The sequence below is a fragment of the Gambusia affinis genome, linkage group LG18 (assembly GCF_019740435.1).
Source record: "Gambusia affinis linkage group LG18, SWU_Gaff_1.0, whole genome shotgun sequence".
Lineage (NCBI taxonomy): Eukaryota > Metazoa > Chordata > Actinopteri > Cyprinodontiformes > Poeciliidae > Gambusia > Gambusia affinis.
Window position 1 is genome coordinate 3618492 of NC_057885.1, and position 15485 is coordinate 3633976.

Below are 15485 nucleotides of genomic sequence, written 5' to 3' on the forward strand. Positions count from 1 at the left end.
AAGTCACGTTGCGTCAGCAGCCACTGTACTGCGCATGTCGCCTTCAGACTATCTAACTATTTCTATTTACTGTTGGGCTGCGGCGTCTGCAGCCATCAGATTTTATTTTAGCGCCTGGTTTGTGGAGCTCACATTACGTCCCGTTCAGCCCGCTGCTATTTCATTTGTGACGGCTTCTAGTTTGTCTTCATGAATGCATCTACATCTTCATTTTCCTCCGGTTGTGACCAGAATAGGAAGAAATTATTTTTATTTGTCCTTTGCACGCGAACTATGAGTTGCGGTTTATTGATTTTAATGAAAACTTACATTTTAGGAAAATCCTGTTCTGGTGTCCTTACTGTTCACCATGTTCTTCTCATTTAGCGAAACTCCGCTTATCTCACTGAGAGCTGATGATTTTACCATGAATTAAACCGCTTTATTATTGCTAGTTACTAATATCGATGTTTCGGGCATTTTTTTCTCGCCTTATTTTAATCATTTCGGCTCATTAAGACAGCGAGAAATGCGAGTTAGAATAACTTATTTTATCAGGCTGTGATAAACAATAAACTGACTGACGACATGCTAGCTAATGCTAAACTTGTTCGTTCTTGTTAAACTTGTTCCCCATTAATACCAACCTGTGTGTGAGTGTGTGTGATGGTCCATCCTGCTCCTCTCAATAATAAATTTTAGGGAAAAAAAATAATAAAAGTCAAATGTTACTAACAGAGTGATGCGTGTTGGTTCTCTGTACACAAACAGAAACAAAAACCCATCGTCCATGTTGGGTTCAGTTGTGCTACAATAACCATTTGGTGTATGTGTGTGTGTTTAATCTCTTCCATTCAGAAGTGATTTTCCTTTGAGATTCTTGTTGCTCAGTGATAGAGAACCGGCCGGTCTGGTCATCGGAGGAACTGTTCGGAGGTTCCGGTCGGGTTCGTGGCTGCATCAGCCAGGGGCGATTCTAGGATCTGAACTTTAGGGGCTCTTAGCCCCCAGTAAGGCTAAGACCCATGAGAAGATATTTGTTTATGCAGTTTTCTTAATCTAACTGCTTATTTACATACATTCATAAACAAAATTAATAGACATGTTGTCAGTAATTCATAGAATAAAAAACAATGTCCATTTTACTCTAACATAAACCTATAAAGAGTAAAATCAGAGAAACTTTTAATTTTTTCCAGAGGTGTATAGACTCAGTTTGAAATAAAATCTCAGGATTACATCATGCCTGCCAACATCTGCTAACATTAATGAGAGACAAGCAGCTGTGGACAGACAGAGCCCGACCTGCAGCCCAGGGGCGGCTCTAGAACGGCGGTTCTAGACAGTCCTAGTGTGGTCTGCTCCCCAGGAAATTAAAATGAAATCTACTCAAAACTTTCTACTTGAAACTTTTACTAAATTTATAGGATTAATAAACCCAAAACCGGTTTATTATCAAGGAAGAAATTCATATTATTTGAAAATGATACTTAGAAATTGCATTAATTATTAATTAATTATTAATAAATGACGTTAACTCCCATTACCAGCTGCCTCTTCTCACGACTGTGTTGGAAATTGTCATTAAGCTTTGCACATTTGACAGTATAAACTATTAATGCAGTTATTTTCTTTAACCTGGCTTTTTAAAAGGGACAATGTGCAACTCAAACACAAAAGTCACCATTTGACGCGCTGAAAAAGCCAATTCGCAGTCATTTCCTTCTCTCATTTTTACCCCTTAACCAGCAGCTGGATAATGTTTTCACTCCCCACCAAAGGATGCCATTCTGTCACCCTGTGTTTTCAGTCCTTCACCATCAACACACTGTGAAGATCCAACTTGCAACTTACGTTGACGAGACGAACCAGACCACACTCACAATGAAACCATAAATTCTATAAAATATGTGAAAACATTCGGAATTTTTGTTGGATTAAAAACAAAATCTTTTTATTTTGAGGGTAGTCTTAGGGAAGATGCACTGCTTCCACAACTTTGTCAGGGAATTTTAAAAAATCCCCACATTCTCCCGGAAGCTTCAGATTTTGCAGTTTGCAAAGTTGGCTTTTTAGATGCACACATTGCCAATATTTCACGTCATACAGCTATACAAGTATAGGGTTACCCTAACCCCTTACCCATGGGGTACATGAATAACACTTGTAGTTCTTTAAGACAACTAGAACTTACCAAAGATAACAGAATTCAAATTTACCTGTTCGCCTAGATTTGGCAAAATGGCGGAACCTTGAGTTTGGTGAATTTTCCATGCAAAATGGGTTAAATATAGTTCACTGTTTGAAGTCATAATCTAAAAATAATGACTATTTTTTCAAACGGAACAATAGTGATGTCTGCACATTGAACTTACCTTTAGGAAAATATAAATAAGCCAAATTATTGCTGTTTATTTTTGACTAGGCTACTTCCCAGACAGCATCCCATGTATATCTGGATTTTTGGTGTTTGCATCGTTTGGTCAGAGTTGGCAATTGCTCTGGAAATCCTCAACATATTGACTTATTTCCTCAAGAACAAGGTCTAATTTTAAATTATTTTGAGACCTGTTTAAATTCCATACCAGAATCATCTCTTTCCTTCAGGCCTCACACAACAATTTTAATCTCACCTTTGTTCTTTGTTTTAACTCTACGTTCAACAGTAAGAACAAATCAGACACCTGAGGTTTAATAAAGACAAACCTTCAAAACTCTTACGTAGCAATATTCTCATCATGTACAACTGTTATACATCTATGTTTTCCTTACTCCTCTCCTTTGATGTGTGGTGTCTGTAGTGCACAAGACTCACAAGACAGTCATTTTAAAGAAGTGGAGCAGTTAGCCACCAGGGGGCAGTAGTCAACCTACATTTCACACAAATCACCCTGCTGGGCTTTACAGAAATCAAAACAACGTCAGTAAACCCTGCTGTGACTTTCTCTTTGTTCTTTAAGGTTTGTGAAGCTCAGCACTGACAACAGAAAAGCAACATCACGGACAATGTGCTTTACTTTGAGAAAACATTGAGAAACCGTGGCTCTCCAGGAGCAGTGACATTATTAACAGAGGGTTCATATTTAATTATAGACATTATTGGACTTTTCAAAAATCCCTTCTGCTGAAGAAGCCTGTGGAGACAGACGACAGTCAATAGCCTCATGCTACTCAATAACACAAACTATAGTTTTAGTCTCATACAACTAGAATAGTGTTTTAACATCTCATAGTCCAGTCGACTGTTTGATTGGGGACTAAAATTGCAACATTTGTAATATTTTAAGCTGGTGCTCTGAGTCAAACAAACCAAACCCTTTGAGCAACTTATTCACCCTTCACTTGTGGTGGCGCTGCACCAAGAACCACCGAAAGAAACGACTCAGAAACCTCTGAAGAAGACACAACTTCCTTCTTAAGAAAATATAAACCACAAAGAACTGCGTCAGATTTGAGCTGTTGTAGGATTTCTTTTTTTATTGTGAAAAGACCAAGAGCCATTTCTCCCCCTGGCACTGGACTCACAAGTTTGTTTTGGAACGGTATTTACCCAGAATACCCTGCACTTTAGTCCGCTTACTGCTTTTGAAGCGAACCGATACCAGAGTTTGCTTTTTTGGTCTACATCAGAGTTTGATTAGACATTCACACCTACTCAAACAAATGGACTAGACTTGGATTAAAGGGGACCAAACAGGGCCGGGGTGAATGCAGTACTGATGATGGCTGTGGTTGCATACACACAGGACTTTACTAGTAGTCATAATACCGATCCTGCAGGTTGTCAATATAGCAGCAAGGTATTCAAAGAAATGTTGATGGTGTTGGGCAGCACCTGCAGTTGCCTTGATAGCATCTCTGTAACAGCTGCAGAAATAATGACAGGATAACAGGTTTAATGGGTTTAACAGTTCCAATAACTGTATTGGTCTTTCTATTATCAGTGTCTGAAAGAGGACATATAGTTGTTTTAGCGATTTAGGTTGTATTGAACTGTTTTTATATTCAGCACATGAAACACGGAGTATATTTTCTGACATTTTGTGATACAGGAAGAGGAAGTAAAAATGGTTCGACACAGTTCATGGTTTTTGTTACTGTCACTGTCGAATGAGGTTAATATGTCATAATTCTGTGGTCCTTAATAAGAGGCAATTAAGCTGACCTAAACAACAAAGACCTAATGTTTTCAGAGCAGGATGGGGAACTTTGCTGTTACCCAACTGCATCGTCTTAAATTATGTCTAATTTTTGCAAAACAATTACAAGATTAAAAATGAATCTTGTTGATGCCATGTGATATTAATATTAGCAATAGTTGGTTTATTTTCAAATTAATGGTTTCTGTCGGGACTTGCTTGAAATATTTTTTCCTCTACAGTACAGACCAAAAGGTTGGACACACCTTCTCATTGAATTCAGTAAGAAAGTGTGTCCAAACTGTATTGTACATTTGCTCCAGTATGTTTGCATTGGCTGATTTGTTTCCTGCTTGGGCCAAGGTTTTGAAATGAAACGCAGTTTGACTCCTCTGACAGCCAATCAAATGTAACCCTGGTTTTTATGCTGTTGTCTGCTGTTCTGCTCAAAATGATTTAGTCCCGAGGAGCTCTGACACAATGCGGCTGTGTGCCATTCTCTGTGGAGTCTGTAAGTATGAACCAAGTAATCACGGCTAAAAAAGGAACCTACAGGGAAATATCTGTAGCTTATCATCTGTCCTCTTGGCCCAGTTTATTTGACAGCTGTGATCCAATCTGGACCAGTCAAACAAGACGCTGGCGTGAGATCTGCCATCGCCGGGGAAAATGTTCAGCTCTGCTGCTTCTACAGCAGCCAGTCAGCGATGCACTTCTCCTGGTACCGCCAAAAATTAGGAGAACGACCGGAGCTCCTGTCTAACATTTACAAATACAACTAACCATCCAAAGTCTTCCACTGGTTGGAGAAGAATCCCCGTTTCTCTGTGGAAAGAAGTGAAGGAATGAATCATTTGCACATTTCCGACGTCCAGCTCTCAGATTCGGCAACATACTACTGTGGAAGCTCCTACTCCAACTTGGTGGAGTTTGGGGAAGGGGTGTTTTTGAATGTTGAAGGTATGGGATTTTCTTTGTTCATATTACTTTAGTAATATTTGCTCTTAGTTAAAGAACAAAGCTGTACTGTTTTAAATCTATTTTCCATTACATTTGTAATGGAAACGCAGCTAGAGTTTTGGCCAAGTTCATTGAAGGTCAGGAGTCTGAAGGCTATGAGCTCATGCTAACTTTGTTAAGGATGTTGAAGAGGAACAGTCAACCCTGTAAATCAAACTGCCAAGGCATTTGACTGGTATTTTTACTAATACTATTTGAACTCCATCCATCCATCCATCCATCCATCCATCCATCCATCCATCCATCCATCCATCCATCCATCCATCCATCCATCCATCCATCCATCCATCCATCCATCCATTTTCTGTACACCCTTCGTCCCTAATGGGGTTGGGAGGGTTGCTGGTGCCTATCTCCAGCTGCGTTCCGGGCGAGAGGCGGGGTTCACCCTGGACAGGTCGCCAGTCTGTCGCAGAGTACTATTTGAACTTATGGTGTGATTTAGGTTGGTTCTTAGCCAATGAGCTGCTTCCCTTGTTGCACTGCACCGTGTGGTAGGCCAGCTGCAACACAAACCCTTTCCATGCCATTCTGTCTTCCTTTCACACACACACATACTCAGACGTTCTTCTCCACTTCTGGACATTTATTTAAAACTTTAAAGACATCTATGGACTTCACACGTCTAAATGGCAGGAAGTGGATGTGGTGCAGGCAAGTTGCAACCGTCCATCTGAACTAAGTTTCTATTGCAAACAGCTGAGATCATATGAGTTGTAAAACTGATTTTGCCAAATGATATAGTTTCATTTTGAACTGATTTCTGATTTGTATAATTAGAAGGATGCACCCAGGTAAGATTTTAAAGTAACAACTATGATTGTGATACTATTATATTTCCAGTATTTGTACTTTATTTGTAAAAATTCAAAATACACAAGCCGGCAACTTTCAAAACCACAGTCCTTTGTCTGAATCTGATTTATTTCATGATCAAGACTGTATGCAACCTTAATAACCAGGAGGTTATTAAGTTGTTTAATTTTCTTTACTATTACTTAAGCAGTTAACTCTGAATGGGATTTGTTTACAGGAACAAACCGTGTGGAAATAGTCCAAGAGCCAAACTCTGAGACCCTCCAGCCTGGCAGCTCAGTGACCTTCAACTGTACAGTGGACACAGAGGCCTGTGAAGGAGGACACACTGTCCTCTGGTTCCGGCATGGAGCTTACCAAGCGGTTCTCCACACACACACACGAATCAATGTGAAACAACCTCTGCTCAACAAAAGTCCTTACAGACCTGTGTGTACCATTTACAGAAGAGCAACCTGAGCTCATCTGATGCAGGAACTTATTACTGTGTTGTCGCCTCCTGTGGGAAGTTACTGTTTGGTTCTGGGAGCGAGCTGCTCATCAGACGCCACGCTGAAGAACGGCTGTCCCAGACAGGAATCTTCCTCTGGCTCTCAGTGTTCAGAAGTGGGATTCTGTTGCTCTTTGTCATGATTTGTGTTTGCATTTACATCAGAAAGAGCCAGTGAGTCCAGTGTTGCATGTTGGGTTGTGTAGTTTTACATAGCAGCCACAATTGAAATCAAAATAAATCATTTCACCTGCTGTTGCAGTTCAGTTTTTGAAATCATGTTGCACTTTTCTGTTTGACGCAAGAGTTTCCTCTTTGAGTTTTACTGCCTTTAAACACATTATTTTTATTTTATCTTCAGCACCCGGAAGGGAAAACAGTCTTTAATGTAGCCAGTAATCACTTATCACCTGAAAAGTCAGTGTCAATGGACCTTACCAAGCTCCGCCCACAACCGACCCACGTGACCACAAGTCTCACAAGCAAAGCCTCGTAGCGCGTTGTTTCTATGTAAACATGACTCCATTAGTGCATCATTTCTACCGGATTTTCACAATATATCAGCTACTATAATGGACAGAGGAAATAACAAGTTCATGTCATCATCTGGGAGGAGGTTACTGGTTTCTCAGTCACAAGCTGGTTGCAAACCTGAGGCCAGCAGGTGTCAGTCAGTCAGTTACGATAGATCTGAAATTTGGTTTGATGACCTCAATATGAAGCTACAGAGTTTGTTAAAATTTTATGAAATCTATTTGTTCTATTTGATGTTTGTTATGAATGACGTATAATCATAAACAAACAGGGTAATTAGTCCAACGTTTAGAAACTACAGCGGCTGTAATGAGCCACAGCAAAGGTAAACAAAGTTAAAATAACTCAACTCAAAACCACTGCATCTTTTAGTCTGTCTCTCTTGTGGTTTAAGCACACTTGTTACCGTATCAACCGCCTAGCAAAGATTACGTTAAAAACATAACATCCAGTCCGTTACGATATCAAGTTTCCAGGCTTGATATTTATTTCTGGATTATTAATCAGCGCTTCCCTGAACACAGCGATGGTTGATTGACCAGCTGTACTTTGTGCTAGAGTGGCTAACACGAGTAACAGTTTAGTACAAAGCCTTTTCTGCTAAAATAAAATCTTTAGTGTGTGTCAGATACAGTACACGCTGCATATTGATCTGTTTAGCTAACGTTAGACTGTATAGCAGACAGGCTTCAAGGTGTAGAAGTTGTATCAGAACTGCTATTATGCTGTACTTAGCTAACGAGAAGCTAGTGTTTGTGAGACGGCCACCCACGTGACCACGTAGAATGAGCATCAGCCAATGAAAAGCGGCCCCTCTGGTAAGGTCCATTTTTTTTTCTTTTTCTTACCGAATCATTGCCAAAACAATTATTTAAAATTTATTATTGTTGGCTGTCAGGAGAAGTTGCCTCCAAAATGTATTTAACAGTAACTGTGGTTTGGATTGCTGCAGTCCTGTAGCTTTTCATTCCTTCATTTTACTGTAATAAATCAGACTAACTTAATGTCTGGCTGTGTAGGAAATACCTTGAAAAAAATTCAATAAGTCAGATGGATTACTTCCCATCCAAAAATAGTGATGTCATAGTTTCATCAACCTTCCTGGTTTATATGGTTACTTTAATCTTCTCTTCTGTCCTTGCCTTGTCTCCCTCCTACCTTCTTTCCTGGCTATCTTGTGGAATTCCTGCTTCCTTTTCTTCTTTTCTTCTCTCATTCTTTCTCATCATTTTTCTGACCTTCCAGCTCCCCTCCTCTAATTAGATTTTTTTCCTCTGACATTCATTTATTTCTAGTCTGTTTCTTTTATCCTCCCTTCCTGCAGTCGTTCTCTGGTGCTGCAGTTTCTTTCCTTCCTTTCCTTGATTGCTGAAACCCAGCTCAGGAATATTTTCTATAGTGAAATTTGGTTTGCATATATTAATATGAACTTTAATGAGTGAATCTGGAAGGGTCGGCTGTTTTTACATAAAAACATCTTTGGGTAAATAACTGGAGCAGTAGTGAAAACTAAGCCACCTTTTCCAGTTTCTGACACTATTTAGTCAAATCTAATAAACAGTAGGTGTTCATTTAGTGAAAACCTGTTACAGCGAGTTAATGTCCTACATTTATACCAATTGCTTAAATCAAATAAGAAATATTTCCCTAAGCAACTTACTCCAAAATCTCAACTTTTTTCTTATTACAAAGCATACATCATTGGGATGAATCTACATATTTATTTGAAGAAATCAAAGCAATATCTCTTTACTGATTAAGTTAGAAATATCTTTTATTGATTTATTTTTTAGGGAAAATTCAGGAAAAAGTCTAGCAAAATGTCCATTTTGATCAAGATTATTCTGATTCACGCATTAACCCTTCAGTTCTGAGTCTCTGAATCAAAGACAGCAGGTGTTAGCTTTGTACAAAACTTTATTACAAGCTTACACATCACCTCCCTGTGATAAAGTCAGATAAAGACAAACATGTTTTTCACAATCATCAACCTCAGCTCCACTCTACTGCCTCACAGCAGAATAGACACATTCACTGTTGATCTCCTCTGCTCCTCCTGACATGTTTTGTTTCATAATGTTCACAGCAGCATATTGGGGGTTTTCTCCACCTTGGAGCTGCTGCAGACGAAAGATAAAACAGAGGAAATGCAGCACGGAAACCGAAGTAGACCTTAATTCTCTAGAGGAGATGATTCTTACCTGAGCAGTGGGAGCGTTTGCTGCAGAAAATGTGTCACTGCAATCTGTAAAGGCTGATAAAATCACATTCACTCTCACTCTGTAACAACAACACAGAGTTTTAAATTACAGCAACTACCTGTTTGCTGACTGTGTATTTTGCTCAGTCTTAACAGTGAGAAGGCCAGTGAAGCTGCTAGCAGGGTGGTGAATGACAAAGCTCCACTCAGGAGATAAACCAAGACAATGGAGACAGAGTCACCTGCAGGGAGACGAGCAGCAGAAAACACAACAGATTCTGGTTTGTATCTTTAGAATGTCTCCACGTTCACAAAGAAATGACAAGAACAGAAAACGTTCATCTGTCCCTCTGCAGGAACGAGACGGAGACAAAATTAGAACAAGATGTGGCACAAAATCAACTACCAAGAGTGAAAAAAAAAAAAACTATTAAGAGTGCTATGTGCTTTTTAGATTCCACATGCATCCATTCTCAGATCTAATAGGCTAAATGTCATATTAGACCATCAACCCACAACTTGCACCCATATAATGTTATAAGAGTAAAATACAAAAAATAAAAATAAAATCCTCCATTACCCATGACTTTGAAACAATCACTTGGTTGGACGATTGGAATTCAAATGAAAGTACTAGAAACCCCTCAGTGAATCAAGTGTAAATAAACTCACTCACTAACTGCTAACAGTTTACAAGAAGAGCTACAGAATCTGGATGCTGTTAAATAAGTGAAGGCCTGGAGTTATTGTTCCTCCAGGGCACTGGAACTCCAAAGCATCTGAAATCAAACCTCACAGAGTGGAAACATGTACCATCATCAAGAATGAAATTAGAAAGTTGAATATTTGGACTTGGTGATAAAATGTACTCTTGAACTGAGGTGACTTTCCTACCTTCAGAGTGGACGGTGGTCTCGTCTCCAAACAGTATGTGTCCACATGAAGCAACAGCACAGAAATCGGCTCCGTTTTGTGACTTATTCAGGTTCTTCACTGGCAGGTTGAAAGTACAGCTGTTTGTTGATGTCTTGCCTTTCCTCTCACACTGATTCTTATCGCTCGCCTGGCTGTAAATCAGCCCAGGGTGGAATTCTCCAGAGTGTTTGAACCAGTAAAAACTGTGCTCTGCACCACAGCTCCCAGTTTGTACTGAGCAGTCCTGTGATGGGATGGCCTCCGTCTCAGACTGTTGGAGTGCTGTTGGGAGGTTGAGTCCTGAACCTTTCACACTGAGTGTAGTCCCCTCACAAAACTTTGGGTCAGCTAAGTTGCTCTTTATACAGAAATAAGTCGCTGAGTCTGACATCCTCAAATCGGATATGTTCAGCAAAATGTTGCTGTGGTTTTCACTATCTAAAGAGAAACGAGAGGGGTCAAATTCATCTTCAAAACTGTCGCGTTTGTTATATTTGTAGAATGTGCAGACGTGTCTTGGTTCCTTCCCCTGAGTTTGTTTGTACCAGTAAAACATCACAGCTGCATCGTCCCGACAGAGGCACTGCAAAGTCACACTGCCTCCAACTTCAGCTGATTCCATAACTAACGACAAATGTGTCGAAGCTGGTTTATGAGCTGCAGACAAAATCATGTAGACAGACAAGAAATCTGATGAAATTACAATGGAAGGAGCTGTGAACGGTGAGAATGAAAGAATCCTAAAAAAAAAAAAACTTAACTTACCCGCTATCACAACAAGTACAAGTAGAGATACTCTATACAAAGCAAAGGCTGGAGGAGACATTGTGCTTAAAATGCAGTGATGAAAAAAATGAATCTCTGCAAGTTTTCCTCTTTTTATGTCTGTCTGACTAGCCAATCAGAGCGCATGTCTCACTCTGAGCTCATTTTCAGTCCCGCCTCCCTCCACAGATGAGCTCTTCGACTCTTGAACCTGGTATTAGGCATAAAAATTGAGTCACTAACGTAAACAGAAGGATATATGTTTTACATGCAATAATCTGGAGAGATCACTTTGTGATCTATTAACTTTGTGGAAGGTGCTAGAGAGAAAAAAATTGACTTTACGATGTTTCAGTTTGTATTATATTATATTATATTGTAATCTCAAAACATTTAGATTCTGTATTTGTGTCATTGTAGAAATGTCACTTCACGGTTTAAGGAGTTTGAAAATCACTAAACTTATGGAGATGACAGACAAGTTACTTGGTTGGAGATATAAAATGTAGTGAGTTTATGTAGTTTATGAGTAAAATGACCTCTAATTAACCTTCCAAAACAAATGTTTGCACCTCAGGCTCAGTGGCCAGTTCAAAAGACTGAGTATCACATTTGAAATATTTTATACTTTTTATTATGTTGTTGTACCATAAAACCCATTTTATCCTGATCTTTGTTCCTCATTAGCTTGTCAAAAAAACAAGCCAATGCAGCAACAGCAGGTTGATGTAATGCCATCTGTATTTGAAACACTGAAAAAAAAAGTTTGGCCTTAATAAACTACAAGCAGACTCAAACAAAACATCTTTATTGTGGTAAAAACACAGATTACATCATGTACGAAAAGAAATATTGCTGAAGCCAAGCAAAATTTATTCATTGACTCATTCATATGAAGTGGACAGAAGGATATTAACAACAAAAATAGAAAGCTGCCTTAGCTAAAAAAAGATCCTAAAGAAATAAATTTGACATCTTATTTAAACCTTACAACGTTTATCTCAATTCAGAGAACAAAAAACATTCACCGCCTATGAAAAGTACAGTAGAGGATCTTCATTTCTCACGGTTTACACTAGAGTAGACACAGACAGACTGGCTGCTCCTGCTCTGTTTCTGTGATCTGCTGGATGACTCAACATTTATAGATGCATAGTGGAGGTCGCCTGAGACTCTGGGATTATTATCCTGGAAATACACCATAGTTATAGGTGGACAGTTAAAAATATGGATGTTTGAATAAAATTCCAAATAAATCCAAAATAATTTCAATTTCAGAATGTGATTCGTTGGTTGTTCTTACCTCGGTTATTGTTCTCCGGGCCACAGGCAGTCTGGACTCTAGTTTTGCAAACATTAAAACATTTTTTTTTATTAAAATTATTCTCCAGTAGCCATAAAGTGAATGATAAATGTTTCCCACTTCACCTGTGGCTTGGTGAAGTCTTCTCTTTCTCCTGCTCACAAAGACAACCAGTAAAACAACCAGGGCTGTGGTGACGGACCCAAACAGAGATCCCACACAGAGGTACACCAAGAGGTTTTCTTCTCCTGCAAAGAGCCAAGAAATAAAACCAATCAGTTTTGTGTTTTAATACAAACATTGAGTAGCTATAAAATTGTGTGCTAAAAAAAAAAGGTAATCTACAGCAGCCTGGGTGTTCTGCTAACATATTTGGGGTAAATAAATAAACTGACCAGAGTGTCCATTATAATTTCCATTTAAAATGGCTGAAATTACACACATCAGTCAACCAGAGGAACATCCTTATTCAGTATATTTAGAGAGGCCGGCTCAGTTTTAGCTGCTGACATTTAGTTTGGTGTGTTCCTGATAAAAACAGACTCTGAGTCCATCAGAAACACAACCGTATTGGTTTATTAATCTTGTAAAAGGTTTGAAGGTCTTAAAGATTTGAAATCAGCTAACACACTGAGGAAGACTCTCTGTGGGGAAAATGTCCAACACGCCTGGCAAGTTGTGTTGTCCTAACAAGTTCATTCTGAAAGCAAGCGGCGAAATAGTAAAAGTGGTCTCACTTTCAGATGTGTCATGCCTTTAATGTCAAAAATAGTTGGTTTAATTTTCATCAGAGTTGGGAATATGGATGTGAGGGTGAATTTATTCAGAGGACCGGAACGTCTGGAACGCTGCTGTCGACTGGAAACGAGCCGTTCACACTGGAAAACCCTCAAACACCTCACAGCTCAAAGTTACTGATGGACTTTCAGATTCCAGAGACCAGAAGTATCTCAGTGAGCAACATTTTACCTTTTGTCCAATAGATAGAGCAAGGGAAATGCTGGACCTTTAATTTAAATCAAATAACTTTTCTTTTTAAGAGAGACAACAAACAGGAATAGATATTGATAAATGCAGGTTTCTCAATGAAGAACTGATTACTAATGGAGATGTCATTACTTTATTTTCCAGCTGAAATTCAAAAATCATCGGGATTATAACTCACCTAAGGAGAAATTCAGCGTGGTTCCGTCTCCAAAAACGACGTGTCCACAGGAGGCGACAGCGCAGTAGTAGGTCCCGGCATGAGACGCATCCAGGTTCTCCACAGGCAGGTCATACACACAGGTGTGTGTCTGTCTGCAGGGATTCGTCTCACACTGCTCATTCTTGGCTTCGTGTCCATAAACCAGTCCTGGTGGAGAGCCATCAGAGTTTCTGAACCAGTAAACTCTGTGTTCTCCACCACAGCTCCCAGTTTGTACTGTGCAGTTGAGAGTCACAGAGCCTCCCGGTGGGATGGTGACGTACTTTGGCTGGTCGACTGAAGCCTGACTGTCAAAACCCGAATCTCTAACACTAACTGTTTGTCCCTCTGCAAAAGTCACCACCTTTGCATAGTTAACTGTGCAGTAGTAAGTCGCTGAGTCTGAAACACGTAGGTCCGAAACCGTGAGGTAGTAAGTGTGATTCTCTGCATCCATCTGGAAGCGATGACTGTTCTGATATTCATGATAAAACGTCATTTTATTTCCATAGCTATAGAAGCTCGAAATGAGCTTTGGCTTCTGCCCCAGGCTTTGTTTGTACCAGCAGATCCATGCCGAATCGTCACCTTTGTAGAAACATCGAAAGGTCACATTGCCCCCGACATGGGCTGATGTGAAGCTGCTCTCTTGGTGTACGATTGAACATGATGTCAGATGAGTTTCCAGAACTAAATCAAAAAATCAGAGTAAAAAAAATTAAAAGTCAACCAAATTTAATCTACACATTACATGAAATAAAGCCGACATTTCATGCAATTACGGCAAAAATACTCATATTAAAAAAAACAAAAACTCACCCAAGCATAAGACGAGGCATGTTGGAAAGAAGTGTGCAAATGCCATTGTCTTCAGATTATTGTGGTGAATGGAAAGTATCTTTTTAGCATTTTCCTCTCTTTAGGGTCTAGTCTGCCATTGATTGGTTAGCATAAAGTGATGCAATGTGTCCTACTTTGGAAACATAATCACGTGCTCAAACCTAGCTGTGGTGTCTATGTTTGTTCTTGAGAATATTAGTTCAGTTACAGTCAAACGAAGTCTGCATTTGTATATTTATTTACGCTTAAACTTCAAGTGAAATCATAACATCTGACTAAATAACATCTAATGGATTTAAAGGGGAAGTATTGCGTAAAATCACTTTACATTGTGCTACACTGGTATTACTTTATCAAACATGCCTGGAGTGTTGCTTTGATTCTTTTATGCATGTTTGAGAAATCTTTTGATCTCCTGTGGCAACCATTCAGCTCGGCAAAATGCCTGGTGCATGCGACCTTTATGCATGGTGTTTGCTTAGCTATCAACAGATCCAAATGTCCCTCCCTGACTTCTGGCTCCAGCTTATGGATGGTATCTTTGATTCGACTGAAGAAATTTTGTCTCGGTTGATAGTTTCATAAATCACAATTAACAATTTGTGATTTATGAAACTATCAACTGAGACAAAATTTCTTCAGTCGAATCAAAGATGTTAATCATATTTATTAAGCCAAACATTGATGCCAAATGTAATTCCCATCACTCGTAACTTTCTTCAGTTGAATAAACATCAAAGTAATTAAGTTTAGAACTAAAGAGGAACGATCTACGATCAGCACACAGTTTCCGCTGCTACAGATGGAAACTAGAGATCAGGCCTGAAATCTGGGTTTAGTGATGAACTCTGATGTTAACATTGAAAGTCACATAAACACAGTTACAAAGTCGGCCTTCTGTCACCTGAAGAACATCTCCAGGATTAGAGGACTAATGTTTCAGCTTGTGTTCATCTTTAGTCGCATTGATTACTGCAACTGAGTCTTCACAAGACTGCCTACAAAGTGAATCAGACAGTTTCAGCTGATCCAGAACCACTTAGGCCTTCTGATACTGGTCTGCTCTGCATCCCCAGAACTAGAACCAAACATGGAGAAGCAGCATTCAGCTTCTATGCACCTGTTATCTGGAACAAACGTCCAGAAAACTGCAAATCTGCAAAAACACCGAGTTCCTTTAGTGTTAAAAACTCCTTTGTTTACTCGTCTTTGAGCTATATTAAGTGAAACAAATTTTATTTTAATCTCCATTCCAACTTTTTATTGCTTTCTTTTTTGTGCCACTAATTTTTTGTTAT

The 15485-nt window shown here is 39.3% G+C and overlaps 2 protein-coding genes and 1 pseudogene across 5 annotated transcripts; 1 reads left to right on the forward strand and 2 right to left on the reverse strand.

Annotated features, from left to right (window-relative positions):
* Positions 1-3448: 3448 nt before the first annotated feature.
* LOC122820479 lies at positions 3449-6647 on the forward strand (annotated as a pseudogene).
* Positions 6648-8877: 2230 nt separating this feature from the next.
* Positions 8878-10940, reverse strand: LOC122820481. Of its 4 annotated transcripts, none has more exons than XM_044097934.1 (5): positions 10859-10940; positions 10073-10750; positions 9298-9420; positions 9180-9223; positions 8878-9095 (listed from the first exon to the last, which is right to left on the reverse strand). In XM_044097934.1, exons 1-5 carry the CDS (start codon positions 10917-10919, stop codon positions 8982-8984), a joined length of 1020 nt encoding a protein of 339 aa, XP_043953869.1. In that variant the 5' UTR covers positions 10920-10940; the 3' UTR covers positions 8878-8981. The 4 variants fall into 4 exon arrangements, with proteins under 4 accessions (XP_043953869.1, XP_043953868.1, XP_043953867.1 ...); XM_044097933.1 differs by having other exon boundaries at positions 8878-9098; XM_044097932.1 differs by having other exon boundaries at positions 9180-9232.
* Positions 10941-11772: 832 nt separating this feature from the next.
* Positions 11773-14212, reverse strand: LOC122820633. The gene is made up of 5 exons (XM_044098207.1): positions 14167-14212; positions 13327-14037; positions 12287-12409; positions 12162-12199; positions 11773-12046 (listed from the first exon to the last, which is right to left on the reverse strand). Exons 1-5 carry the CDS (start codon positions 14210-14212, stop codon positions 11915-11917), a joined length of 1050 nt encoding a protein of 349 aa, XP_043954142.1. The 3' UTR covers positions 11773-11914.
* Between the last annotated feature and the right edge of the window lie 1273 nt (positions 14213-15485).